At 53.7% G+C, this 26,972-nt stretch overlaps 2 protein-coding genes and 1 non-coding gene across 3 annotated transcripts in view; all 3 read right to left on the minus strand.

Moving 5' to 3' along the window:
* Positions 1–77: 77 nt before the first annotated feature.
* Positions 78–12,559, minus strand: CSPG5 (chondroitin sulfate proteoglycan 5). The gene is made up of 5 exons (XM_016149806.2): positions 12,295–12,559; positions 10,497–11,610; positions 7,533–7,721; positions 5,641–5,716; positions 78–893 (listed from the first exon to the last, which is right to left on the minus strand). The coding sequence occupies exons 1-5, from the start codon at positions 12,389–12,391 to the stop codon at positions 732–734; spliced, it is 1,638 nt and encodes a 545-aa protein (XP_016005292.2). The 5' UTR covers positions 12,392–12,559; the 3' UTR covers positions 78–731.
* Positions 12,560–18,249: 5,690 nt separating this feature from the next.
* Positions 18,250–26,972, minus strand: part of SMARCC1 (SWI/SNF related, matrix associated, actin dependent regulator of chromatin subfamily c member 1) — a 123,671-nt gene continuing 114,948 nt past the window's right edge. Inside the window, exons 27-28 of the mRNA XM_016149805.2 lie at positions 22,857–23,033; positions 18,250–20,608 (exon numbers count right to left, since the gene is read on the minus strand). Of these exons, the coding sequence (XP_016005291.2) occupies positions 20,508–20,608; positions 22,857–23,033 (278 nt within the window). The 3' untranslated portion in view covers positions 18,250–20,507. The remainder of the gene's footprint in view (positions 20,609–22,856; positions 23,034–26,972) is intronic.
* On the minus strand, positions 23,493–23,611 carry LOC118602378. Its single transcript, XR_004950712.1, has one exon. It is a non-coding gene; the product is annotated as a 5S ribosomal RNA (ribosomal RNA).

Consider the following 26,972-nt stretch of genomic DNA (forward strand, 5'->3'; position numbering starts at 1 on the left):
AAGACCAGATCCCTCTCTCTCTCTTTCTCTCTCTCTTCTCACTCCCTCTCTCCCAATACGCACAGAGAAAAGGCCATGTGAGGACACAGTGTGAAGGTCGCACAGCGTTAGCGAGACAAAAAGACAGGCCTTGTCAGAAACAAACTCTGTTGGCACCCTGACCTTGGACTTCCAGCCTCCAGAATTGTTTTTAAGATGTCTATCGTTTAAGCCACTCAGTCTGTGGCGTTTTGTTATGCGAGGTCGACCTGACTAATACACAGGGGTTTCAAACACGTATAAATATACATCTTCAACGAAGGTAAGAATTCAACTTAAACTGCAAGAATGGGTAGGGAGTGGACACAGTGACATTAGGAAAATGGCTTTTTAAAAAGTTTTATTTCAAGAACTTTGTTTTTTACTGGTATTTCAAAAAAAGGTGGATCAAAGTACAAAAAAAAAAGTCAGTTGAATAACGGTATAGGTTTAGAAATCACAGCAGCAGAAGCAATGTACAGACGGCACAGACGAACGACCCAACGTGTGAAATTCTGTTCCAGTTCTTTGCTTGTTTTGTTTTTGTTTTTCACCCTCCTGTACAAAATACGTCAAAGCATGCCATGAGATCGGAAAAAGAAACGAGTTTAACAAATGGTTACGAGAAACAGACTCTGTACAAGAGGGGTCACGCTTCTTCCCGCCGCCCCCCACCCCGCCCCACCCCCCAGGTCCTCTCCTCTCGCTCTGCTTCAGGTCAAGTTGTTCTGAAGACAGTTCGCCTCCAAGTCCGCCTGGTCGCCTTTGCCACCCTCCAGTTTGGGCGACATGGAGTTCTGGATGTTAAATGACTCCTCCTCTTTCAGGCAGGACTTGAGGACTTCCTGGATTTTGTGGGGAGCACCAGGATCATCCTGGAAGAGGAAAAAAGGTGAGGGGAGTGGACAAGAAGGAGAAGATGGGCTTGGGCTTTTCTGTCTGGCTGAAGGAAGCAGAAGTGGAAAAAAAAGGAAGAAAACTCCGAGACCTGAATGAACCAAGGCGACTCACTAGCAGCTACTTTTCAGGAAAGTCATCCTCAAAAACACTGGCCAGAGACATGACAACTGGACAGGTGACTGGATCATGACCCTTACTGTAGGTCGGTCCAAGGTTTTCTCTTTGACAGAGACCGGGGAGAAACAGCCCCTTTTAATGCTTGGCCCGGTCCCTCTAGTATCACCTGGTGGGACGCCGGCCGGCCGGCCTGCCGCCCCCTCCCACGGCCCTGTGCGCGTGAGTTCTGCTCTCACAGAAAGGTCGTGGTCAAGGAACAGGGCTGGCCACTGCAGACAGCGGGCGCGTATGGGGCCACGGTCAGGCACAGAGCTTCTCCTGGCAAAGCTCGGGTCCCTCTCCCACAGCAAGTACACATCCTGACGGGAGCCCAGAGGCGTGTGAGCCTCTTACCCGCAGAAGTTTATCTACCAAAAAGACGCTGACTTACAAGGTGCTTCCTCGGTGTGAGCCCAGATGAGTCCGAGGCCCCGATGACCCGCCATTCTCTGCTGTGCCCCCCCACTTCCCCACCCCCGCCTCCCCGTGTTCGCGGCCTGCGGCCCTCCGCCGGCTCCCGAACCGGGACTGCAGTTGTGCGTCACAGGTTCTCAGGAGGCCCACACCAGCGCAGAGTCCTCCGACCCTGCGTTTTGGGCGTCCGGAGAATGCCCGCGGCAACTCCGGTCTGCCCACTGCTCTTTATCCTGAGGCCCCCCCGGGGGGGGGTGTCATGCCCAGTGCGACCCAGTAGGCCTCAGTTCCTTCTTGGGTGCCCCAAATGGCTACTGGAACTCTGCTGATCAAAGAGTCTGTGTAACCATGCAGGCAGGTTCATGGCTGGCAAGAAGGGCAGAGAATGTCCCTATCCGACTGGCCGGCTCAGACCCTTCTTGTTTTAACCCCTTCCAAAATTCGAGGTAATCAGCACGCTTCGAAGGATCGGGCGCTGGGCATGGACGCTGGAGGGCTGGGCCATTGCAGACCCTGGAGAGCGCCTTGGATGGCAGAGACTGGACGGCCTACGCTCGCCTTTCCTCTTACGAGGATAAGACTCAAGATAATCTCTGTCTGCGGCTCTCCCCTTGCCCCCCACATCATACACTCTTTGGGGGTCTGTGGGGGCACAGGGACATTCTCATGATGTGAAGAGAAGTGGATTAGGGAGTCTTTACAGACCAGTGACGCCGGGAATGTGGGCGCCCAGATTAAACCCGGCCCCGCGAGGGCTCAGGGCATTTGGACAGATGAGGAAACTGACTTCTGGGCCAACAAGTGGGCGAACTGCATTCTAAAAATAAGGAGTACAGGTATCAAGCCACGCTGTTGGACAAGCTAGTACCGCCCACACACGGAACGGGTGAGCGAGGGTCTGACCCAAGATGGGGCTCTGCTGGCCAGATGTGTCCCCCAGAGCACGACCCTACTGCGCCCAGGGCTGCGGACTCCCTCAGCAGAAGGCGCGCCTGCCGTCACCACGAACGAGCAGGACCTCCATCTCAAATAAGTCCTGGGAAGTGCTGTGTGCCCCCCACTCCTGGCACACTGCCTCCAGCCTGGCAGTACTGTGGGCTCCACCTGGACCCCTCCCTGTCCAAACACAAACCTCGGTCAGGAGGGGCAGCTCCCGGTGCTTTACCAAAGACATGGAAAAGCAGAGTCTGAGAAGTTAGACAGATTTAAACAGGGGGTTTGCTCTAAGGGGCGCCATGGACAAGTCCCAGCAGCAAAGGGAAATCCTGGAAGGTCTGTCAGTCTAGGAGGACCGAGTCATAGCCGCGACATTCCGCGGACAGCTGCGAGACCCAGCAGTTCGCCCGAGGACTTCCGGTGACTTCAGTCACGCTGTGCACCTGGACAGTGTCCAGCTTCCTACACACTCGCCATCCCCCAGGGACACCTGCGAACCTCCGCAGCCAGCGGTCCCCTTTCCTCCGGACGCCTCCGGGGCTGGCAGCTCAGCTACACAAAGGGCTCCCACTCGCGCCCGGCTCCCCGGCTCCCCGGCTGCAGGGTCAGCGGCCCGGGAGGGCGCAGGCGAGGAGCGGCACGAGGTGACTGACAGGGGCTGGGGGGGGGGTAGTGCCGCAGGCACCGCAGACACCAGCAGCTGAGCCTCCCCCCAGCGCAGACGCAGAGCAGCTCATTTCTGGTCTGACAGAGTGTGGCTTTTCAGAGATGACTGGGACTGGGTAGGAAAATGACCCACTCAATCTACTTCACTGATGGGAGAGAAATCACCCCTCTATTAAAATAAATAGAACTCTCCAACATTTTAGGAGACACCAATACCAAAAAGGAAATGCGAGGGGTGCCGGGAAAGGGATGGGGAGGGACTACACGGGCCGGTTTGATCTGAGTGCCCCCGGTCCACCTCCCGGCTCACCTGGACGCTTTCTCGCCTTCAACGGGCGCCAGCCTCACTTTTAAGCAATCAGTGTGATGCCTGAAGCAATGGATAGGGCTTCGCTTCATAATAAAGTGGCAACTGTCTTAACCGTCAGTGCCCACAGCCCTTGAACGTGATTGTGTCTGACTTGGGCTTGGTGGAGAGAATTAGGAATGAAGGGAGAAAATCTGCTAGTACATTCTCTGCCGGACAGGAAAGTCACCCCCTCACACGCTCAGAGCTTGGGCAGAGGGGACAGAATGTCCCCTGGGGCACAAGCCAAGGGAAGGATGCCAGGTGGAAATGACCCTCAAGACCCAAGAGGGGCCAGAGGCCACCAGGGCCTCGTCTTGCACTGCCCTGCGCGATGCCCTGAGTACTGCCCGGACCACCCGTGGCCCTTCTCAGGCACGGTCCCCTGCGGCTGGCCACCCCTGTTCCACTCCGTTTTCTGCTTGCCATAGTCCGAACTCATGGTCAGTGGTAGCCTTCACGGGCAGATGCCCTGCTTTCCACTAAGCTGGGTCAGCCAAGAAGTGGAAACCCTTGCACTGGCCCACGCGCCCAAGGCCTCCCGGAGGAGCTACGTCCTCCCCTTCCCTCTTCACGGAGAGGAAAGGCGTCCGTTCCTGGGGTGCCGGAAATGCACAAGCCGGAAACTCTCCCCAGGGCCCCCGTCCTCCATGGACAGTGAGGACCCTGACTGCAGGAGCCACCGCAGGGGTCAGACCTGCAGCCCCGCCCAGATGGGATGGCAGATCAGACGGCGGGACTCAGACCCTGCGGTCGACCAAGTGTCACTGACGGGGGCTGGGAAAGGCGGGGACAGTGTCCCGACATGGGCGAGACCCTGCCTGTCCTCGCGCCACCTAGGTCCCGTGGTGACGAGCCTCGGCGTTCTCGTTTCCTGGGCTAGTGTTCCCATCTTGAACTTAGTACCATATTGGTGCATACCAAGTAAATAATGTCTGTTCTTTCTCTACCTTTTATATCGGAGACTTTAAAAAACGGTCCTGAGTCTTATTTAAATTAACCCCTTTGCTCGTCCCTCCACGAGGCTGAGTTTTTCCTTTTCCGAGTTTGGGGACCAAAGTCTCATTTACCTTTATTCTCTCTCTCCCCCTCGGGGGCTACTCTTCCCCCGCCTATAGAAAGGAGACAATGGTCTCGATCTGTGGTGTCTGATACGGCAGGACCTACCTACAGGTAGCTCCTGGCTGCTGTAGGGACAATGCGGCTACAGAACATTCTACCGCCCAGAAAGTTCCACCGGATGGCGCTGGCCTACACTGTAATGGCTCCTAGGAGCTCTGATACTCTATGTATGGTTCATTATGTCAAAGAACGTCTTCGAATTTCCTCTTACACTGCACTGTTTCCCCCTGCAGAGTCTCAGTTTTATGTGTGTAACGATACATGTACCTTGGGGTACGGAGCCTGCGCTACATGTGGAATTCTTGGGTTTGAATGTGACACAGTTTGGGGCTTGGATGATTTCTGCTTTGTTTCTGAAATTCCTCTGATGATACCCAGTATCTTGCTGGTTAGTCTGGTCCAGACAACGCACTAGGCCGGGGCCTTAAGAAAATGGTCTGTCGGGACCTTTTATTGGGTTTCAAGTGATATTTATGAGCCCATCCCCCTAAGAACAGAATTCATCCCCAGACTTATGGTTCTCTCAGTGTTCCGTGCCCTCCTCGGCCGTAATCAGTGTATATAAGCCTTTAGTTTTTCGGGGCCTCAGGCAATGCCAGGGACACTGTTTTTCCAGCCATCCCAGAGGTTTTTTCCACTCATTTCCAAAGAATGACCACCTCTTGCTTCAATGACTGCCAGGAAATTCCACAGCCATAAAAGCAGTCTTTCTCCATCATATAGAAAGTAGAAAGATAAAAATCAGACTGCAAAAGTCTAGATGAAGCTAAATATCTTGAGTCATCCTAAAAAAAAAAAAAGACCTTCTGTACGACCTATGCCTCTGCTCGGCAAGGATGTGATACGCCATCAAGCCCTGATTCCCACCTTCGCCGCCCTGACCGGCTGCCCCGAGCCGATCTCCAGGGCTCCGAGGAGTGGCTCCACACTCCAAAACAGACCAACGGCGTGGCCAGGGGCTGCGCCATGCGCAGGGGAGGCGAGGAGAAGACACGAGTGACCTCGCAGACGACGTTAGCACAGTGAGCCAAGGCGCGGGCACGGGCGGGTGGGGGGACGGAAGTGTCGCAGAGTTTCCTTACGTTTAGGTGAGAGCCCTCGGCGATGGTGGAGAGGGAGAAGTTATCGTTGTGGAGCTCAGATGGGGTCCGGAATTTGCTGGGTGGGAGAGAAAAGGGAAAACGTAAGCGAATTGATCATGGCCAAGCCTGACAAAAGCTTCACGGGTCAAATACTCTTATTTCATCAAATGCCGTGAACTATATATAAATAAGATGCACCGTTATATGACGTATCACTAAGAGAAAACTACCATTTAAATCACGATCCAGTACTTCCCTACCACCTAGAGTTTTTGTTATATACTTGAAGTAGCTCACTTAAACGTTGGATAAAGAGCTGACAACGATATGAACAGCTATGACCACGCCAGGCAATTACAACCACATCATGAATGCCATCTGGCCAACAGCGATTATCAGATGCCAGCGATTGTAAGACACAGTCCAATTTCAGAGCTGTTAATATGTGGGGGGGAAAATGTGCATCTTAGACTAAATAAACTGCTGCGGTGTCTGTAGTGCATTGAGCACAGGCCACATAATCGGAGGCCAAAGCAGGCTTGGGAAAGGTTTGCAGAGGGAAACGGGGAGGCCGCATTTGAGCTGAAGGGGTTCCGGAGCCATCCTCTGTGCAAAACGCACAGGGAGGCCCCGTCCCTCGCCGCAGCTCCTGCTTCTCCGCCTCCCTGGCAGTGAGTTGCTCCTCTTGCTCCCTCATCTCCCTCAGCTGCTGTCCTGATAGGTGGTCCCATCTCGTCCCCCACCTCTCCCGCCACACCCCCTCCTGGCGGGGCAGCGAGGAGCCAAGGCTCCTGGCTTGGGATCACGTGCGCAGATACGGCCCTGCCTCGATGCACAGGCACAATGGAGAGGCCCCCTCAGCCCCTCGGCGGTCAGCTGAAAGGCTGCAGGCATCCGGGCGTTGCAGGAGTTCACCCAGCAAAGGAGCAACAGCTGGCGTTCTGTCCTTTTCCCAGGACCCAGGGAAAGGCCCTCCGTCACACTCTCTGGAGGGAGTCTCAGGTCAGGGGGAGGGGATGCGCAGGGCGACACATTGAAAAGGTAGTGGGTGCAGTTCTGCACGAATTGTCTTTTGGGCCCCAAGGAAGCTGAACTCCAATGTCCGCCTTTTGTGACTCTTGTGACACTTCCGAAGGTTCTCTACTTAATGATAAGAGTGATTCTCTCACAGTGTGTAAGGTCACGATTGAGCATTCAAGGCATGGACTCAAAGGGCAAATGCGTGTTGATTATCACACGTGGGCAACGGTCGCCCCTCTGCTAAGAGAAGAGCTGAAATGAGACTCTCTGTCCCCATGCGGCCCTTAAAATCCACAGCAGAGGAAGTCAGACCTGGCACCCTCCGCCCCCCAAATTCCACTTCGGAGAGGTAAACAGGATTTCCTTAAGCTCCTTGCATTCTGTGCAAACCCGGGGTTGCAAGCTTTGAAAAGCAACGGGGCGGAGCAGCGCTAACCCCTTTCTCCTCCGTGCTCGCTGGGGAGGAGCTGGCAGTGAGCTCCCTCCAGATTCGAGGGAGCTGGGGTTACTTCGTGGTGATTTGTGAGTGGAATCCTCATCCTGGCCCCTGGGTGTCAAAGACCCAGGATGACGCAGGTACGGTCAGGCGGGGCGGGGCGCCGAGCACAGGGACTTACTTGGGACGGGAGCCGGGAGTCGCTACCTATAAATGCTAGATGCCTTTTCTTAAGCACCTCCAGCCCCGGTGGGGCTGTGGAGAATGGTGCCAGGTAGCTGCGGCATGCCGCAGGGGCTTCGCCTCTGCTGCAGTTCTAGCACGTTCTGTGCAGGAATGGATACCCTCGTGTGACTCTTCGGCGTGACAAACACAACCCGGGACAGAGGGGTGCGGCCGCAGGGCCGGGGGCGGGCCGGCCGACGCGCAGACTCACTTGGTCCTTCGCAGCTTGCTGTTCTCCGTCTTGAGCAGGTAGAGCTTCTTGGCGAAGAACACGGTCATCATGAAGAGCAGGAGCAGCACGAGGGCGGCGGAGCCGACGGCCACGCACATCACCTGGAAGTCGGTGATGATGGACTCGCAGCGCGTCCCCTTGTGCCACATGTAGTCCTGCGTGTTGCACCTGCAGCAGCGGCAGCGTGAGACCGCGGCGACGCGCAGGCCCCGGCCCCGCCTCCAGCACTTAGCTCCGGTCCCGTTCCCAGGACCGTCTAGAGGGGCTGTGATGCCGCCACCCCGTGCAGGCCTTACAGCTGATATTCTGGCCCCGTCTTTACAACCCCCCCCCCCACCCCCAACGCAGTGAGCCAGGCAGCTCTGAGGTTCGTGACGTAAGAGTACGTCACGGGAGCTGAGACTCGGAGAGAGCTGGTCATTCACGCGGAGGAGGACGGGAACCCTGGTTTTTCACCTCACAGCTCTGATGAGAACAATCACGGGATTCCCTCAGCCGCCACCCCCCAAGCTGGGGCTCTGGATGAAAGAAAGATGAATAGGAGGTATGGCACAAAGTAGGAGGATCCGCCCTACCACGAAAACCTGTCCTGTTGCTGGGCAGTCCCATCTGGTTCGCGTGGCTAACCAGACACTGAGACAGAGGGGAGTGACAGGCAAGGACGGGCACAAAGATGGATGTATAGTGCACCCCTACCCCTGCGGCACCCACCGCTCTGCCCTACAGCTTCCTGTCCTATCACCATGAGAACTGTCATGAAAGCCTAGTGAGAATCAACCCTCCGGGTGGGTTTTAGTCCTTTTGTTGAGTGACTTTCTCCTGCCCTTGGGGACATTCCCAGGCTCCAACTCTTCCAATGACATTGCTGTTTCCATGGGAACCAGGCTGCTTCAAAGAAGAAAGATGTGGAAGGATACAGAGGCAGGCAAAGGAGGGAGGACATGAACCTCAGGGTGAATAACAGACAAGAGAAAGGAGAATTGGCTGCTCCATACCCAGGATGGGGTGGGGAGACGTGGCTAACAGGGAATTCTTTCTTTTCCGAATGACCCTCTGCAGTCATGGGGAGGCTATCTGCATGAGGATGGCGGGGAGGGCCCATCCCTCTAACCCACTATTCCTGAGAAGTTCTGCCATAGCTCTGATCGTTTCTCTGCAGTGGGTCAGGGTGACAGAGACAAAGGCACACTGCAGTCTGCAACTAAGGGCTCAGCAGTCTCCTGTGAGTGGAATGCAAAGCAGTTTCCGAGCCAAAGCCGGCCCGGGTGTACACAGCTGGAGGGATCTCTGGTAAGGAGGCCCACGTGTGGCCCTGGGAAGGATGCTGAGCAAGGGGGCCTGGGGCGGACCTGTGGAGAAGGCCTGCTGAGGCAGGACCCACGGTGGATCCGTGGTCGCACAGTCATGCGGCTCAGGGAGGACGGGCTTACTCTTCCACTCGGGAACCCCCTGGGAGCTCCAGGAGGTCTGGGGAGCTTTCCTAGCTCTCCAGGAGCATCACGGGCTCCAAATTTCATACTCTGACGGGGAGCTGACTTTGGAGGTGAAAACTCGGACCTCCAGTGGAATGACAGAGATGCTTTTGCGCAGAGATTCCACAGCCTCCAGGCTAACTTCATCACTACAGTGCCCCCCAACTAAAGTCTGAGGAGCAAAAACACAGGCTGTCCCCATATTCCTGGTGGCCTTTAACCAACCAGCAAGGTCTTACTGCGATGATTTCTTGATTACATGCCTCTTTTTGGCAATGGCTCAACAACACCAATCAGAACTGTGTGGACACATTCTACATGAGTGACTCTAATGACAGCATCGTTTATAGAAAACGACTTCACGGGAAGGGACTGGAACTCAAGTTCTGATGACAAAGACACGACATTCACGCTTTCCACATGTTATTTTTTATCGGAACATCAAGAGCTTCAGAATTTGAATTCTTCACACACCTCCAAAAAGGCCAAGGAAAAGACACATTGGGAGTAACACTCAAAAAAGACACCCAGATTACAGAAATGCCACTTCTAGGACCAAAGGAAACAAGTCCCAGAGCAATCTGAGGGTGCTACTCCACTTCCAGGGCCTGTAAGGATGGAGACAAGCAAACTACCCAGACTGCCCCTGACTTGCGATTCTTCCAGAATAAGCCAATGGGCTCTCCAGCAGGTCAACGACCTTGCCGTGAGGACAGGTGTAGAGGGTAATTACTGATGAGGCATGGGATGGTGGCTGCAGACAATGTCATTAGGGACACTGAACTCTCTGAGTCTTTAAAACAATCTGGACTGGGTATTCCAAGGAAAACAAAAATCAAGGTGGGAGGAAAAAAGGCACGACCCAAAGGTAAGACACCCCACCACGTCTGCTCTGCCAGGAAAGACTGCACTCGACATGGCCTGAGGGGCTGCTCGCTGGGTCTGCTCCGGCAGAGGAGGCCCTCGCTCTAACTAACTTGACATGCCCACCCCCCATTCACGCCCGCAGCGGGACAGGCCCTCCTCCTACCACACGTGTGGCCCACAGGGAGTGCTAGGCAGCGATCTTTCCCACCGGGCAGGTTTATGGGCCTACTCAGGTTAATGGGCCTATTCTTTCTGCCAGTGTAGACAGAACTCCCCAACAAAAACCCCTCAAGCCAGTAAAAGACCTGTTTCCTAAACTCTTATTTTGCCTTTATAGTTCAGTGATTGGGTAAAAGACACAGCACTTAGAGGAACATAGTATCTTATTTCCGAGGAACGTCTCCTAGTGACGAGATCACAGGCAGGGCAGTGAAGAAGTAATTCTGTACAAGATGCCCAGGCGAGCATCTCCTGACCTGGGAATCCCATGGATGCACAACCTCTCGGAAGTTGTGCCTGTCACACCCCCGCTTTGCCGAGTCTGCCTCACACTTGTCAGGAGTTCTTTTACAAGCCCCCATGCACCTGTGTGCCACATCCTTACCTGCAGAAGGCCCCTATGTTCTCCACCAGGTAGCACTGGCCGCCATTGTGACAGTAACTTGGGAAGAGGTCGCACACTGACCGGCAGGAGCCATTATGCCGCACAAAGCCACTGCGGCACTCAGTGCCATTCTCACTTGGGGCCAGGTCCCTGCCTGGCTCTCCTGGGCCAGGCCTGAGGGCAATGCTGCTGCCGGGGACCATCCCCAGAGTATGCTGTGGAGGGACCGCATACCACCGACTGGTGGGCTGGCCCGTCCCGGCCCCCAGACCGGGCTTCTCAGTGGGCACAGGAAGGTCATTTTCATCTTCCAAGTCTCCACCTCCAGCCGCATCCCTGTCATCCTCCTCTTCTTCCTCCTCTTCGTCTAAGTCGTCGTAGAAGGAGGTAGTGGGGTAGAAGTCAGATTCGTCAAAGGGGGTGAAGTCATCGTATAAGTCAAGCAGGCTCCAGGAAGGGGTCTCCCCTTCACTATCAGGGTGGTGCTCTGAGGTTCCCGGCGACTCCGGGAAGCTCCCCAGGTCAGCGCCATGGCCCTCACCATCCAATCCTTCGAAGTAGTCGATGTCAATGATATCTGACGCCGGCTGGGGCTCCAGTGTGCCTTGAAAGGGGTACGTGGGCTCTGGCTCATGAGGGTCAGGTGTGCTTCCTCCCAGGTTCAGCCAAACCTCCAAGGGATTTTCCTTGGGGAGTTCGGGGACTGGGCTCGGCTTGTGGCCAGGGGTGGGGGAGGGGGGTCCGCTGGCCTCTGTAGCCTCAGGGATGGCGCGGGGCACTGATGACGGCTCGAGAGCCTCGGCAGGAGCAGAGAGAGTGGCTGGAAGGGCCTGGGTGTCTCCGCTGCCAGCCTCTACAGTCACTCCGCCCAGGCCTGGGCTGTCAGCATCCAGCCAGGCAGTGCCCGTTACCGCTGCCGACGCCTCCAGCACATCTTCTGGCCCAACCCCACGGCCCAGCACGGCCTGCTCGCCGTGGGGCGCGGTCCACGAGGTCTCGTCTTCCCCAGCGGCCGGTGGGCCCGCCTTCTCCCGCGTGTCGTTGGAACGCGGCTCCCACGCCGGGGCGCTCTTCAGGCGCTCGTCAGCCTCGACGGCGCTGCCCGCCTCGCGCGCTGCGTGCAGGAGCGAGAGGGGCGGGGCGTCAGGGTCGCACGTGTGGTAGGACCTCCGGCCACGCCCCGCCCCGCCCCGCCCGTGGCTCCCTCGTCCAGACCCCAGCCAACCCCAAGCCGCTGCTTCAAGGTTCCCCGAGGCCACGCCCATCTGCAAGCCCCGCCCAGATTCCGCCCCCAAGCCGGGAGCGCAGACGACCCAACGTTTCCCTGATCAGGCCACGCCCCTCGAGCTTGAGGCCCCACCCCCGACACTACCCGCTCACCAGGCGGCCCCCAAATCAGTATTACCCGCAGGGCTCCACACCACCTCCAGGCCCCGCCCTGAACTCGCACCCTTAGGGGCCCCGCCCCACCCCAGGCCCTGCCCTAGACGAGCATCCGCATGCCCCCCAACACCTCCAAGTCCCGCGCCGAAGTCTCACCCTCAGGCCCGCCCACCCTGACCCCTCCCTGGCCGGCACCTCGGTCCGCACACCCTGTTCGGGGCCGCCCTCCACCCCTCGGCCTTCCCCAAGACCCCCACCTCCTCGCGCGCCCCTTCCCCCGTTCGGGCCGCAGGCAAGGCGCTGCCCCGCCCCCTTGCCACAGCTCGCGGACTCCGCCTGTACCCGAAGCCAGCGGGACCCTGGCTCAGTGTGGGGCGCGGAGGCCGCTGGGGTCCCAGTCGCAGTCGGTACCTACCCGGCGCGGCCCCAGCGACGAGGACCAGCGTGGCCCCCAGAAGCAGCAGCAGCGGCGGCGGCCCCCGGCCCGGGCCTCCGCCCCCAGCTCGACCCATGGCGCGGCGCCCCGACCGCTGTCCACGGTCCGCCCGGCTGGCTGCGCCTTCGGCTCGCCGGCCGCCGCGCCTCCCGCCCGTGCTGCGGCCGTCTCAGCCCACGATGGGCAGCGCGAGAAGCCGCATGCCGCCGCCGCCGTCCGCCGCTGTCCCCGGCGCGCCGCACCTCCCCGCCTCCCGCGCCGCCGCTGCCGCGCTCAGCGCCGCCCCCACCCCGCCCGCCGCGCCCGCCCCGCCGCACGTAGCTCTGACGCCGGCCTCGCTCAGTCCGCCTGCCGGAGGGACAGACAGACCCCCGGCTCCGGACGCGGAGACTAACGGACGGGGAGCGGCGCGGTGGCGAGGCGCATAGCGCCGCGCGCGGCGTTAGCCGACAGGTGCACTGGCGGGAGACCTGCGGGGCGGGGTCGCGCGGTCCCGCCCGCCCTGTGGAGAGCTGGCACGGGCCCCCCACCCGCGAGGAACCCTCCCGCCACGCGGCGAGCACAGAGGCGGGGGCCCAGACACCCGCAGGCTCTGGGCGGGGCTGCGAAGGGCCGCAGGGGGCGGCAGCGCTAGCCCGCGCTGTGGCAGTGAGCCGAACCCCGGATCCCTGCGCCAGCCGGGGTTTTGGGCGGGGAAGTGTCTCGGGGAGGTCTCCGGGGTCCTCTCACGAGAGCGAGGCGGGCGCTGGCAGCGCCAGGAAGGGGGCGAAGCCGACGGCCCAGGTTCTAATCGGATCAGACCTAATCCGTCGCAGCCATAGCCCAGACCTCACACAGCCGGGGCCGACAGATCGCGTCCCGAAGCGCGGGGCAAGACCTTCCTGCGACTGCGGCTACCTCGCCTTCCTTTTCGCCTGCTCAGTGCAGCCTGGGGAGCGGGTCTTTAATCCCGGGCACTTCTTCCCTCCCAGGATACATCGCTCCGTGCTGATCACCAAAGCTCAGCTCCTGGGTAGACCCAAGCAGCCTAGATCTCAAGCTAGGGACACGCGGATGCCAGGCCAGGAGCTCAGTAGTCTGCGGGGCCCCTGTCCAAATCTCACTGCGTGGACCAGGACCACTCCCGAGCCCTGCTTGGTGGGGAGTCCCGGCCTAGTCACTTAGTTTACCCACCAAATCAATTGTCAACATCCTAATTGTTGTTATTGGCCCAAACAATGACATTCGGGGTCACAGCCCGAGATGTAGCAACTCTCATTTAAGACACTCCCGTTCCTGTCCCTCGAACCACGTAGGTGACTAAAATGGAGAGTCAATCTTCTAATCTAGTACACCTCTCTGGATGGGGTTACCTTGACTCAAGCCTCAGTTTTTCTCACTGAAACTACTGCTGCAGTCTATTGGCCTGGTGTTTCCTCCCCTCCAGGTCGGCCTGGCAAACTCTTTAACTCAGGAAGCTCAGTTCCTAGCACTTCCCCTCTGTGAAGCCTTCTCAGCCTGCCCCAGGCAGTTAGGAGAAGTCCTGATCTCACTGGACCAAAAGGCACTTTAGCGCAGTGCCAGGCAGGCTCCCTAAGGCTGGAAGAAGGCACAAATGAATGAATGAATGGCAACCATCTACTCCCAACTCAGAACTGTGGGTCTGGAGGTTCCTGCAAAAGGACTTTCTGGGGCTCTTTCCATGGCTTCATGCTGCTTATGGGGACAGTAAATACCAGTTTGAAATACAACCTTCTCTGAGCAGAGGGCTGGACAGGGCTTTGCACGAGCCTGTTGGCCATACAGGCACTTAATGCACTCTCCAACCTCATCTCTGCTTCCCTTGTCCATAGCTTATCTCTGTATCTCACTGACTTTGGAATAGTGGTGGTCAGAGTGGAGGATGTCCACTGTGTGAGATGGAGGCCTCATGGATGGGTCCTCTGACGCCAGGGATATGTCAACCACTCCCGTGTTATTCACAAGAAGGGTTTGGATGGGGGGGCCTTCTACTCCCTTCTTAAAACTCCTACTCGTTTGTTTTAATAATTTTGTTGAACATTTAAACACTTTAAAATTCACTTTTGTATTAAAGTAAGCATATGCTATAAAATATGAAATGTCCCCTTCATGAACTCCCTTCTCTGGGGACAAATCCTGTTACCACTTCCTTTATCTTGGGATTTTTAATCAACTACTGCCACTCAGTTTCATTCTGATCCTCCCTAGCAGATTTCACCAGCAATTTCAGAACTGAGCCCAGCACACCTGGTTGGCCAACACCTACACAAGGTGAATGGGAGCTCATCCAAGCAGTGGTGATGGGAAGAGCGATTCAGCATCAGACATGTGACCTCAAGAGAGTAACCCGAGTCTCCTTATGTGTCAAAGTGGTAACCATAGTGTTATCAAAAGCATGCAATATCTTTTCTGGGGACAAGGGCTAGCTAGGGTAGGCTAAAGAAAATTATGTATGTATGTATGTATGTATGTGTATGTGTGTGTATTATATATATATATGATGTAGGAGTTGAAAAGTAGAAAGGAAATTGACCTCCAAGGCTTACCATGTCCCCATGTTCAAGACTTGTCCATTTGGGCATCAGCGATGCTTTGTGAGGCAATGGTTTCTGCATGCCTCTGACGTTCCTATTGGGTTTGGCACCCTGCCTCCAGTACCAAGGCAGGCACAGGGCCCATTGCCATGGCTACGGCCTGCCTCCCTGTGCATAGAAAGCCCCTGGCTTCACCAGGGGCTGCTGTCTAGGGCAGGAGCTGCTCCAGTTGTCATGGCTGGGAATATACTTCAGTCTGCACAGGAAGCAGCACAGTGCCTGGCTTTAAGACCTCAGCAGTAACCACTAACATCTCCTTAGTTTTCCTAGTTGTCCGACTGCCATATGCTTCACAACCATACTACGAAAGCCTTACTGGTCATTTTACTCATTTGCAAACATGTACTGAGATCATGCTAATGTGGAAAGGCCAGGACTTGAACTAAGATCTTCATTTCAAACCTTTTTATTTTGATATGGAGACTTTTCATTTTTGCTTCTTAATTTCTGAGGAATTGGGATGTAGAGGTAGGACCTCACTTGGCAGAACGGAAGCCTTGCCTCTCCCTACAAGGCCCGCACTTCTGGGCATCCCAGTGAATGCTTTGATCTCGTTACAGGGTATAACACAGTAACAAGTCAAGACTCAAGTCCTAGATCAGAGTCAGAAAGAGACATCTACAATGGCCTCTCCTGACAGTGTGCTGGATAGAGACACCCAGCAGTTCTGGGCAGCAGGACTGTTGGCTGAGACCGTTTCAGTGTGGGTTGCCGGGGATGAACCTTCATGCGCCATTACCAGGAGGAAGGGAAGAGCCAAAGGCTGGGGGCCTGAGTTCTTTGTGTGAATCCCACCTCATTGCTGCAGGGAACTCTGGATTCTGAACCACGTGTGTTCCCATCCTAGAAAGGGACATTACAACTTGGAGGATGCCATCTCGCTTGGGCAGTGGGTCTACTACGAGACTGGAAAGGCCTGTGATTTTCAATACCCCAAAGTCAAGTCAGCTGGGAAAAAGGCACGCGGCACAAGTCAACTCATAGAACCTCAGATGAAGAGCAACAAAGCCTGTCTGCCTGGGTCCTGCTGCCCCAGCAGGCGACATAAGTGCTTCTTGGGAACCCTGTAGCTTCTGCCGCATACGCAGGTAAGGAATGCCAGTCAGTGTGGATGGCCATGGGCAATCCCTCAGGGCCAGGACCAAACCAGCCACGAAATCAGCCTGTGCAAAAAGGATGTTACTAAGAGCTCCACCACTTCCCACCTGCCTGGAGGAGCCAGCAGCCAGGGTGCCTTAGGCAGATTTCCAAAACACCAGGGTGGGAGGCCTCCTCTTTCCTGTTATCACCTCCTTCCTGAGGCTAGCGAAGGTGCTCACTGTACTGTTTCAAGGCTCACTGTACTGTTTCAAGGCGTGGATATGTAGCGGAGGCCTGCAAAGGCTGTACCCTAAGGGCATGTGGTAGCTAAGATGGCTGCCAGAAGTCACCTGGCAGCTCTCCATGGGTTTGGAAGGGCCTGAAAAGGCCTCTGGTGGCACTAGGGAGTAACGATGGCTCCAGTCCTACAAGGCAGGCCAGGAGCAGGAAGACAAGGCTCTCTGCTCCTGGAGTCTCATGAAAGCTGAACAGGGCTGGGTGGTCTCGGAGTTGGCTAGCTGGAACTGACTTTGGAATTTCTGTTTAGGTCAAGTCTCAAAACTCTTCTTTTAGCCACCCTTTGGGTATGGCAGTCTTGTCTCAGTTGTCTCAAGGAGTTCAATAGCAAAGGTGCTTCCTAATGACGAGAATGGTGGCCGATAGACAAGTCAGCCAAGGGGAATGTTCACGAGAGCTGTTTGCAAAGAGAGCCGGCATGGAGGGTCTTGGGCTCGAAAAAAACACAGCACTTCCCTCGGGATACACCTTTCCATCCTGTGGGAAGGATGACTTCCTTACATGATCCATTAACAGGGGATCAGGTGCTTTCACATTGTCCGCAGGGAGAAGTCCTTCTTCAACAGGAACTGTTCAGCGAGGCTTTATAACAAAAGCCGCAGAGAGAGAAGTTTGAAGAAAGACATCTCAGAGGTTGGCATTGTGTATGCAGATGAAAGGGTGCTCTTGTTATTCAGATGGGGTTCTCCTAGGATGAAGTGAACCCTCAGTTACCACACCTAGCAGGCCAGCAGTCATGGAAGAATATCCAACCCAATATACATTATCCCACAAAACTCAATTAGCTTTTTCATCGCTTGGCACGATCTACAACAATCACATTTGTTAACGACTATGAAATTGTCCGGTGTCCCTCACCCTACAAGAATGTACATGGCCTGGATGTGCAGGTGCCTTGCCCATCTTATTCATCATTACGAGTTCGCTGCATGCAAGGTCCAAAGCCTGGCACACAGTAGGACTTTGAATGCCTACTGGACTAATGGACTCATAGAACTGTCAACTACAGCAAACTTGCTCTACCATACAACCTTCTTAATCGGTGGTTCCCAAAATGTGGTCCCTTGACCAGACAGCTCAGGATACCCTGGGAACCCGTTAAAAAAAGCAAAATTTCAGAACTCACCCCAGACCTATCGAATCAGGGACTCCGAGGGGGAGGGCCTGGCAGCTTGTATGCTGACAGTCCTGGGGACCCTGATCTGCACTCAAGCTGGACGACCGTTCTTATCACATTTGGGGGAATTACTCTACAGTGAGGATCTGAGGACCCTGGGGAGGACTGTACATGTCCTGCTATGCTCTAAAAAGAATTTACACTCGAGTATAAACCGATCTCTAGTTTGGACTAACCTCCCTCATCGCCCTCAGGGAGGAACAGGAATCTCCCTGAGGCCTGGATGGTCCAGCTCTCTCCTGGTCGAAGGGCTGGAAAGGGTCAGAGCGCGAAGTACCATCAATCAGCCAGGAACACTTCCGTGAGGGGCCGAGGGCTCATCTCCCGGCGGACACAGAATCCGCTGCTTTGCTTCACTGGGTTCACAAGCATTTTGAAGACAATGGCTTCCTTCTGTTCTGTGAACAGGGTTTGAACCTGTGGGCACCGAGATGCTGTCTTTAAAAGCACGTTAGGGTGCATGGAATCATCTGGCCTCAAGGCCTGCCTCGATGGGCGCTAAGCCACACCCCGATGAACATGCTCCAGCTCACCGAGCAAAACTAAGCCTCTTGGAGGCACCGGGATGTTGGCCGCCCTCCCTGGAGAACTTCCGCTCCTTTGATCACAGAAATAAACGGGGTGAGGCACATTCACCTGCACGTTCCTTCTGCATCACGAAGGTGGCCAGTCAGTCAGGACTCGTCCTGAACTTTACTGCTGAACAGGACCGGATGAGGCTAAAGATTTGGGCTCCTCAGGACACATGAAAACACTGGTATGGGAAGGCAGAGAATGGGACTCAAATCCAGAAATGTTCCATTTATTCACCAAAAAAGGGGGGAAATTAGGCCTTCTTGATCTATTTCCTCCAATCTCCCCCAACTCCCTCCATTTTTCCAAAATAACACACTGAGAAATGTTTGTACAAAAACCACATATTATTCCCCCCTCACAAAATCGAGTGGCTGTATTACAGGAACGAAACCAGATGAAAGACATGAAAAGTCACCACTTATACTGAAACATAACAGTGTTAAGAATTTAGGTATTCTGTAGAATTATTACCAGCATAGTAAAAATATTTCCACCTGGATCTTTTAAATCTGAAAGTGATCACATTAAAGACCTGAGGTTACAAGGGACCACAGCATGAACCAGAATTCCATTTTCCTAAGACCCCAGTAGAAAGGTTAAGTATTTGGAATGAGTTTCCTTTGGAAAAGACTGGCAGGAAATAGGGAAAACCCTGACCACTGTCAAAGGCACTGGGGTCTTTCTGGAGGCAAATGCACTGGAACTAAACGCCATTTGGAACAAGCTCATCTCCACTCCAAGAGTCCAAAACGAACACACGGAAGGAACAAGGCCTCCTTGGTTCCAGTACTCTGATGCTGACCAGGGCCACCTGGTTAGAGGCAACACCTGAGGGTTTGAAAGGCAAATCTTAACTGTGGTTTTATTTTTTTGCTTTCTGATATTAAGGAAAAAAGTTCTAAGGTGTTTTACAAACACCTACCTATACCCTTTCATATGTAAAGCTTTATAAAATACATAGAAAAGATATCCAAAAGATGTTCCACTTTGCATTCTAAATGAAACTGCCACTTGAGAATGTGAAGTGAAGAGGCCAGGTGCTTTGGGAATCAAGCTCTGCCAAGAAGACCCTCTCCCTACCCACGGGGACGAGGCGAGAGAGGACAAGAAAACCAGAACTCTCAAGTCACTCGTGAGCAGGGGTAGAGATGGGCTCAAATTAAGGCATTTGTGTGGCTCTGACTCTGAATGGCATTCCACTCTCTCAGCCTGAGCACCCCAACCCTCAAAGCACGATGCTCTGAGTTCCTTGATACCCCCAACATCTCCTTGACAACCTCGAGACAGATGGAATGTGAGATCTCAGAAAGGGAAGGGAGAAGGTCCGAGAGGCCAAAGATCCTGCCCCACTTCTCCGATCCTATCCCAAACCTAAAGTACCACTGAACCCCATTCACCCCGGCTACTGCAAGAGGTAGTGTGGGGACTTGTGTCCCAGCCATCCTAACCAAGTCCCACGAGCTAAAATGTTCAGCATTATCTACTTATTTTTTTTTTTAAGTTTTTTTTTTTTTTTTTTAAGAGGGAAAAAAAGAATGCATACGAGCAGTGAATAGTGGGCTAGATTCACTGGGTGGCCCTTGCCCTAGACCCCTACAACTTTCCTGGCTCATCTCGGGGACTAAGGAATGCCTCCCCCGCAATCCCAGCCCTCAAAGTCACACTGCCCTCAGAAAAACAACAACGCCCACCCCCAATCCAATAGCCATCTGCATAGAAAACCAGAACCAGGGGGCCTGTGAAGGGGCGGACCCGTTCTGTGCCTTGCTCTCCCCTACGACTGCTAAATGGGTGTGTCCTGCCAGGGGGCGGAGGCCCTCGCTAGGGACAAAGTTCAGTGGTGTCCCTTTCCCCATCGCTTTTAGCTTCGGTGCATCTATGGGTGGCAAAAGCCTCATGAAAATTCACAAACAGCACCATTCTTAGCTCAGATAAGCAGAAATAAGGTCACTTACAATGTCTTAAGGTTTGTCCCCTCTGGCTATCCCCTCTGCCCACCACCATTTTTGGTTCCTATTACTTTAGAATGCTCTCCTTTAAAGCAATAATGACAAAAACAAACAAAACAAAAAGATGATTATAAAGCATTATCCACAGAAGCATTAAGACAAAGCAAAAAAACTGCAGGAGAGCAAAAATGAGAGACATGGAACACTCATGTCAACAGGACCTGCGGACAGCCTGCCAGCGCACCCCACGCCAGGAGAGGGGGGCCTCAGGTTACTTTCAAGATGGACCAGTGCACACTGTCGCCACAGGCTTCCCCTGAGTGCTGGCTGAGGACCTAACACGAGGGGAGTGAGAGCATGGAGAGGGGTGGCAGGAGGAACGGAGAAGATGGGATATGGGATGTGTGCCTGGGTCTGTGGGAAGAGAAATCCTGAAACGCAAGGAAGCTGAGAAACATGTCTTGTCATCCCCACTACAGCCGGTGGCGCTGGGCGTGGACGTCCCCTGCACCTGGCAGGCTAGGGTGCGGCCGAGGCTGGTGGGCCCGGAGCAGGAGGTGGAGGGACTCCATCTGCAGGTGGCGGCGGTGGCGGTGGCGGCTGCTGCGGTGGAGGGGGATCTGCAAACACATCCAAGAGGAACTCGTCACTGCCGGAAGCAGGCGCTTGGGAAAGAACCCGTTCGAAGACGAATGACACGGGAAGTAATTTTCTCTATGGCAGGCAACCAGTGTGGTCCACAAGGCCTCACAGCCACTGTGGTCCACACAGGTCCGGTCTGCTTGAACCTCCAGGCCACTGCTCACGTTGCTTGCCCTGACCAGAGTGGGGGTGGTGGTGGTGGGTGTCTCAATCTGTCCCGCCCTCCTTCAAGGCTCACCCCTTCCACAAGAATCAGTCCAGATCTTTTTGGAACTTAATTACATTTTGAATTTACTGTACTTAAATGGTTCTCTGCTAATTTTATTTCTTCAGTTAAATGATAAGCTCTTTCCTGGGCAAGTTCTGTCTTCTTTTGCTCAAGTGCCTAGCCAAGCTGCGCACAAAATATAGATTATCAACAACAACTTGCTGATTATCTGTGTCCGCCAGGGCCAGAAGACTCCCCTCGAGGCAGCTGCTGACAAGGTGGACAGTCCTGGGAGGCCACAAGCGCCTGAAATGCAGTGCTTGGATTTTTGGCCCAAACTAGGTCAGGTCCAGAAGGGAGCAATTAGCATGAGCTGTCTGGGGCTCTTTCCTATTTCTATTCAGCTACTTTAGCATACGAAGGACCCCTAGAGATCGTTTAATACAGGGTTTTTAGAAACTCTAGATTATGCCAGAAATGAAAACATATGAAACAAATAATTAAGGTACAGCCCCCCTTACCATCGATTCACCCAACTTCCCCCATGAGGTTTCTGCCAGACCGCCAAGGCTCTTCAAAGGGTCCAAAGCCCACTGATCTGATCCCTCGCGGCATCTTTCAGGGGAGAAAACCGAACGCCCGAGGAGGGGAAGGAAGCAGGCCTGCCCAGGGCCCCAGGGCCAAGACGCAGCTCAGGATCCCTGAAACACTCGTGTGTGGAAGGAAGCAGTGGGGGGGCCAGCTGCGGGGAACCTCCCACTTTCTCAAGGTACTCCACTGAGGGCCCTTTACGGTCACAAACTGTGGGTGGTTAGCAGGATATGACACGGTGGTAAAGACCAGTAATATCATCTCTGCAATGGGGAGGACAAACTGGTCACCTGTCCTGGGAGGCTGGTCCATCTGTATGTTGCCTGCAAGGTGGCAAGGCAAGCATTTTCTTGTCAAGGAGAAGAGGTACCTGCTATACTGCAACCTCTGACCGCTGCCTCAAGGGAGGTCTTTTTTTCCCTCCTGTTTTTGTGATTCTATACACCCAGCTAGACTCCCGTCTTCCTTCTGTTCACCTAGCTCCTCGGGGTCCAGAGAGAAATGAGACAGGCCTTCATCCGCATGGCCTACGTCCCGGCCCTGGGCACTACCAGGATACTACGGGGCACTCACACCAGGCACTTACTTCACTGTCTCATGTAACTTCTGCCTATACTACAATCCAACTGTTTATTTCTCACTCTCCCAACTACGGCAACTGGAGGCCAGGGATTCTCATTTGTCCCAGGTCTTTTTATCGTGAATAGAAGCTAACTCCTCGGCACATTCGTGAACTTATAAATGAACCTGGGATCTCGGATGTGGCTGCATTTTGGGACTGTTCTTGCTCAGAAGGTCTGTAGGAGTCAAGGGCGGGCCACAGCCTCTGAAGCGACTCTCTGGAGGCCAAGGCAAGAGCGACGCAAGACCGTGTGGGAGGAGCAGCCCGGCTTCCCACACGCTGTTGGACACTGTTCCGCGGCACCCAAGCCTTCTCCACTGAGCCCGTTGGGACCTTGTACCCTCCTCAGCGCTGCCCTGAATACTCCTCCCTTAGTCCAGGCAGCCACTCCCAATACGTGGCTCCAAGAAACTTAATTCTTAGTCCTGCTTTAAACTGGCTCCTCTTTTTTTCTTTACACCTACCACTTTTGAATCCAGTATCAATAAAAGGCTCCTGTAGGAAAAATCACCAGCAGCTCTGTGTTTACCAATATCCACACCAGACACACAGGAGCCAGAGGGGTGTCATTTGGCCTCCTCAGACCTCGGTGCTATGAGTACGGGCCACGTGAGCCTGATGACCAAAAACACTTTGCACTCAGCACCCGTGCACCTGCCAATCATGGGTGCTGAAAAGCACCGAGTGAAATCTGATATTCTGGAACCCACTATCACAGGTCACACTGTCCATGGACGTGTCACATCACAGAGAGAAACCCTCCCAGAGGGACCCTGGGGTATACGTCCCCCAGCATAGGACTTACACATGCCGTTAGGTGCCGTGAGGGTTACGCGGGGTCCTAAGACGTTCCCTGGCATCGGAGGCATACCAGGAGCGGCAGGGCCGGTCCCAGCGGGGTGGATGTTGGCTGCCACGGTGGGAATCATTCGGCCTGGCATGGGCTGCCCGGGCATCATGGAACCTGGGCCTGGTATCTGACCTGTGGAGAGAAATTTAAAGTACTAAGATAAGTATGCTAGGAAAGAAGAATCAACTCACTGCCCAAGATTGATGTATACAGACAAATACCTAACCCTCCAAAGGATCTGAAATATCGACAGAGCAATAATCTGCAATAATCTCTATGTCTAGTATTGACTGACTGATTGATGGTGGGGTGTAATGGGCAGGTCTGCAGCGTGAATGACTACTGTAAACCCTGGGATAGTCAGGTAGCTGTAAAAACAGCATCCTTAAAGGAAGCATTCATTCTGGTTAGTTTAGGTGAACATTGGATTGTCAAATATCTTCCCGAGGACACAAAATGCCAAGCACAGACCACAGGGGATGGAGAGAAGAATTTGGTTTTCATTTCATTTTTTAGGCAAGGCAACCCTTGGTTGACCTCACAGATTCCAAGGACCTTGTCAGCTTACAATCTCTTATTTTTTTATTTTTTAGCCTACAGCACCTGGTCTTCCTAGATGGTCTCCCATCCAAGTATTAACCAGGCCCGACCCTGCTTAGCTTCCGAGATCAGACGGGATCGGGCCTATTCAGGGCGGCATGGCCGTAGATAAGAAGGATTTTAACAGCAGGTCAGTGCACAGTCCAGGGATCACAGCTTAGTCAACAGTGAGCTTCACAGGCTGTGAAATCACCACTGAAAAGGGATTATGATTGGAATCCCCAAGTCCTGGTCACAAAAAATTCTCTCCCTCTACCCCACACCATGAAGCACTGGCCCTGGAGAACCAGATGGGGTGTGGTGGGGGAGGGGGAAGAGAGTGAGAAAAACAGAGGACTCCTTTATCTCTTCCTATCGTTTTGAAATCAATGGTAGAAGCTAGATACAAGAATGGTAAAATACTTCCTGTATTCAGTTTCTGAGCCCTCAGAACTTTCAGTGGATTTTTTTTTCTGTAAAAGAGCCAGATAATAAATATTTGGACGTTGCAGGCCATGTGATCTTTCACAAGTACTCGACGCTGCCATTGTAGCATGAAGGCAGGCACAGGCGACGTGTAACAAACAGGTTGTGCCCCAATAAACCTTTATTTATGGACTCTGAAATGTGAACTTCACATAATTTTCACATGACATCAACATTTTTTTGTTTCCCCCAACTATTTAAACTGTAAAAACCATTTTTAGTCTATGGCCCAGCTCTGGCCTGCAAGTCGAGGTTTGCCAATCCTGCCCCAGATACGATGGTGGGTATTAGTCCTCGAACTCTAGTTTGACTGCTGGGCTTGGTTCTAAAGAACCACAAAGGAGAACAGTTTAACGGGCACAAAGCAAGGTTGAAGCTGTTTTACATAAGGGTAAATTATACTCTCTACAGAATGAGGTAAAAGAATCTATGTTGTTTCTTAAAATCTAGGGACTTTAGTTATCTCTGTAGGATCAACTGTACAGAACCGTATACAGGTTTCTAGACACGGCCCTGAGATAGCTGGAAATAAGAATGCTCAAGGTCCGATCTTGGCAAATTTGAGAGCTGGGATGGCTAACTGGCAATTAAAGAGAGCGAGCAGTACTGGAGATAGCGCAAGTGAGGGTTTCTGTGCCACCGTTCAGAGAAAGGCCTGTCTTAAGACACACACAAAGCATCAAGCCACACACCAGCCATTTCTGGTCTGTTCCCTGTCTCAGGACACAGAGGGGAGCCCTTTACTACAGGGGTGTCAATGAAGAGAACCCCAGTGAGGTACGAGAGTCAGGGGTACAGGTGGTCCACTGCCTTTGGGGGACTAATTTCTGAGCATAATACATCCACATTATCCCCCAGAATAAGCAGGACAGCAAGTTTTGGACCCTTTGGGGCGCCTTTTGGTGCTCTCCAAAGCGAACACACAGGCGCCCGGCAGAGAGACCGCGGATGCAGGCGCAGTCCGCCAGACAGTAAGCACACGGCCTCACTTCCACGTCGCCCGGCGCAGACGGGCGTCCTTGCGCGAGCCACTGCACAGAGCGACACTCAGCGTCCGCCCACGTCCGCCACGCGGCTTGCTACACGATCGCAGGAGCTGTCCGCCTGTCGTAGCGCCTTAGTACGTCCCCGCTCCTCTAACACACTTCTGAGAGGAACAAATATTTTCATTTTATGAACAGTAAACAACAGTTTAGAAAAGTTAAGAGACTTCTTTATGGTCACAGAACTTGAAGGAGGATCGGGACCAAGTCTTCTAACTCTAAATCCAATTCTCTTCCTACCACACGATGCTGCGCTCAAGTGAAACGGCTCGTGTGAAAAGACTTAATATAACACCCAGCGTTAAGAAAAATCTTTAAGGTGCACACTCTAATTCCGGGCAACTATATCACAGTTACGAGACTGCTCTGCTTCCTGCAATAAATAAGTGTTTGATCCAACACACACACACTTTAGCGCCGTGCAGGGGCGGGACAGCGGCCCCCAGAGATACATACGCGTTCTAGTGCCTGGAACCACCTTTGGGAAAAGGGTCTTTGCAGATGTGCTTACGTAAGCATCTGGAGATGGGGTCATCCTGAATTACCTCGGTGGGTCCTAAATCTAATGACGAATGTCCTTCAAGAGATACATGGAGGAGACGACACGTGGAGGAGAGGAGAGGTGAAGATGGAGCAAAGGGAGACGTGGCCACAAGCCGAGCAACGCTGCCGTACACCAAAAGCCGAAAGGGGCGGAGGGCAGACTCTTCTCTAGAGCCCCCGGAAGAAGCGTGGCCTTGCTAGAGACAGGACTTCTATCTCCTACGACTGGGGAAGAATTAATGTTATTTTAAGTCATCGAGTTTGTGAAAGGGGAGGCCAAGGACTGAGGAACTTGGCCAATGTCATGAAGTGTGTAAACAGGGAAACCCAGATCTGATCTGGGTGCTTTGGCTGCAGAGTAGGTGCTAGTAACCACAGTGCACCTGTGGATGAAGGCTGGGGCGGGGGGCAGGGAGTGGTGGTGACGGTGGTGGTCCGTCTTCCAGTAGATTATGGGATGCAGATGACACAGACCGTGAGGTCACTCCCACCCTATGCGTGCTGGGACCACCCTGCAGGCTCTTGCTGTCAGGCCCAGCTGCAGTGCTGTTCTCAAAGCTACCTGCTCAGTGGCCCATTTACCTATTTCCCTATATCTTTACGGCAATAAGCTAGAATAGGGCAGCTATAGGGTTTTCCAAGGCTATAAGGCCAACAGCTGGAAAACACCTTTCCTTTCTCTTGCTATAAATTACGAAGCTTTCTGAGAAACAAAGTTCTTCTGTTACAAACAGGGCAACAAAGCCACTGGTATATGGATGCTCGAGGTATGAGGAGAGGACAATGGTTCCTTGGGAAAGGTGGCAACAAAAAAGACTAGAGGAAATAGTTTACCTCTGCTTATGGGACCTTTCACAGACAGACATTTCTCAGCAAAGCAAGCAGCACTAAGAGTGAGCGATGTCCCTGTGCCATCCAGAGGTTACTGCCGCCACATGCTATATAACTCACATGCTGGTGTGCCTAGGGCAGTGGATTTACAGAAAAGACAGGGAGGAGACAAGATGGCTGAGTGTGGGCTGCCCTTTGCCAGGCAGTGACAGGTCTCACTGAACCCTCTAGGTCATTAGGAAGGCTGCAGGACGGAAGGGCCCAGCTTCAAGGGAAGGAAACAAAGTCTCAGAGAGGCTGTAATTTGGCCCAATGTCATAAAAACAAACACTGAGTTGAGATTCAAACCCAGGTCTGTCTGGCCCTGAGGCCCATTCTCTTAGAAGCTGACTTCTAAAGATCAAATTTGAAATGGAGTAGAATTTAAAAGGGCTGAGAGAATACACCTTAATTTCTTGTAAAGCAACCCCTATTCTTTTGAAATCTAAACATCGTTGTGGTTTTTCTCGTGTCTGATACAGGTCTCACCACTTTTAGACAGATGACCACATCTGAAGGCGTTTCTATTAATTCTTACTAAACATGAGTA

This window comes from Rousettus aegyptiacus, unplaced genomic scaffold (genome assembly GCF_014176215.1).
Source record: "Rousettus aegyptiacus isolate mRouAeg1 unplaced genomic scaffold, mRouAeg1.p scaffold_m13_p_4, whole genome shotgun sequence".
Classification (NCBI taxonomy): Eukaryota; Metazoa; Chordata; class Mammalia; order Chiroptera; family Pteropodidae; genus Rousettus; species Rousettus aegyptiacus.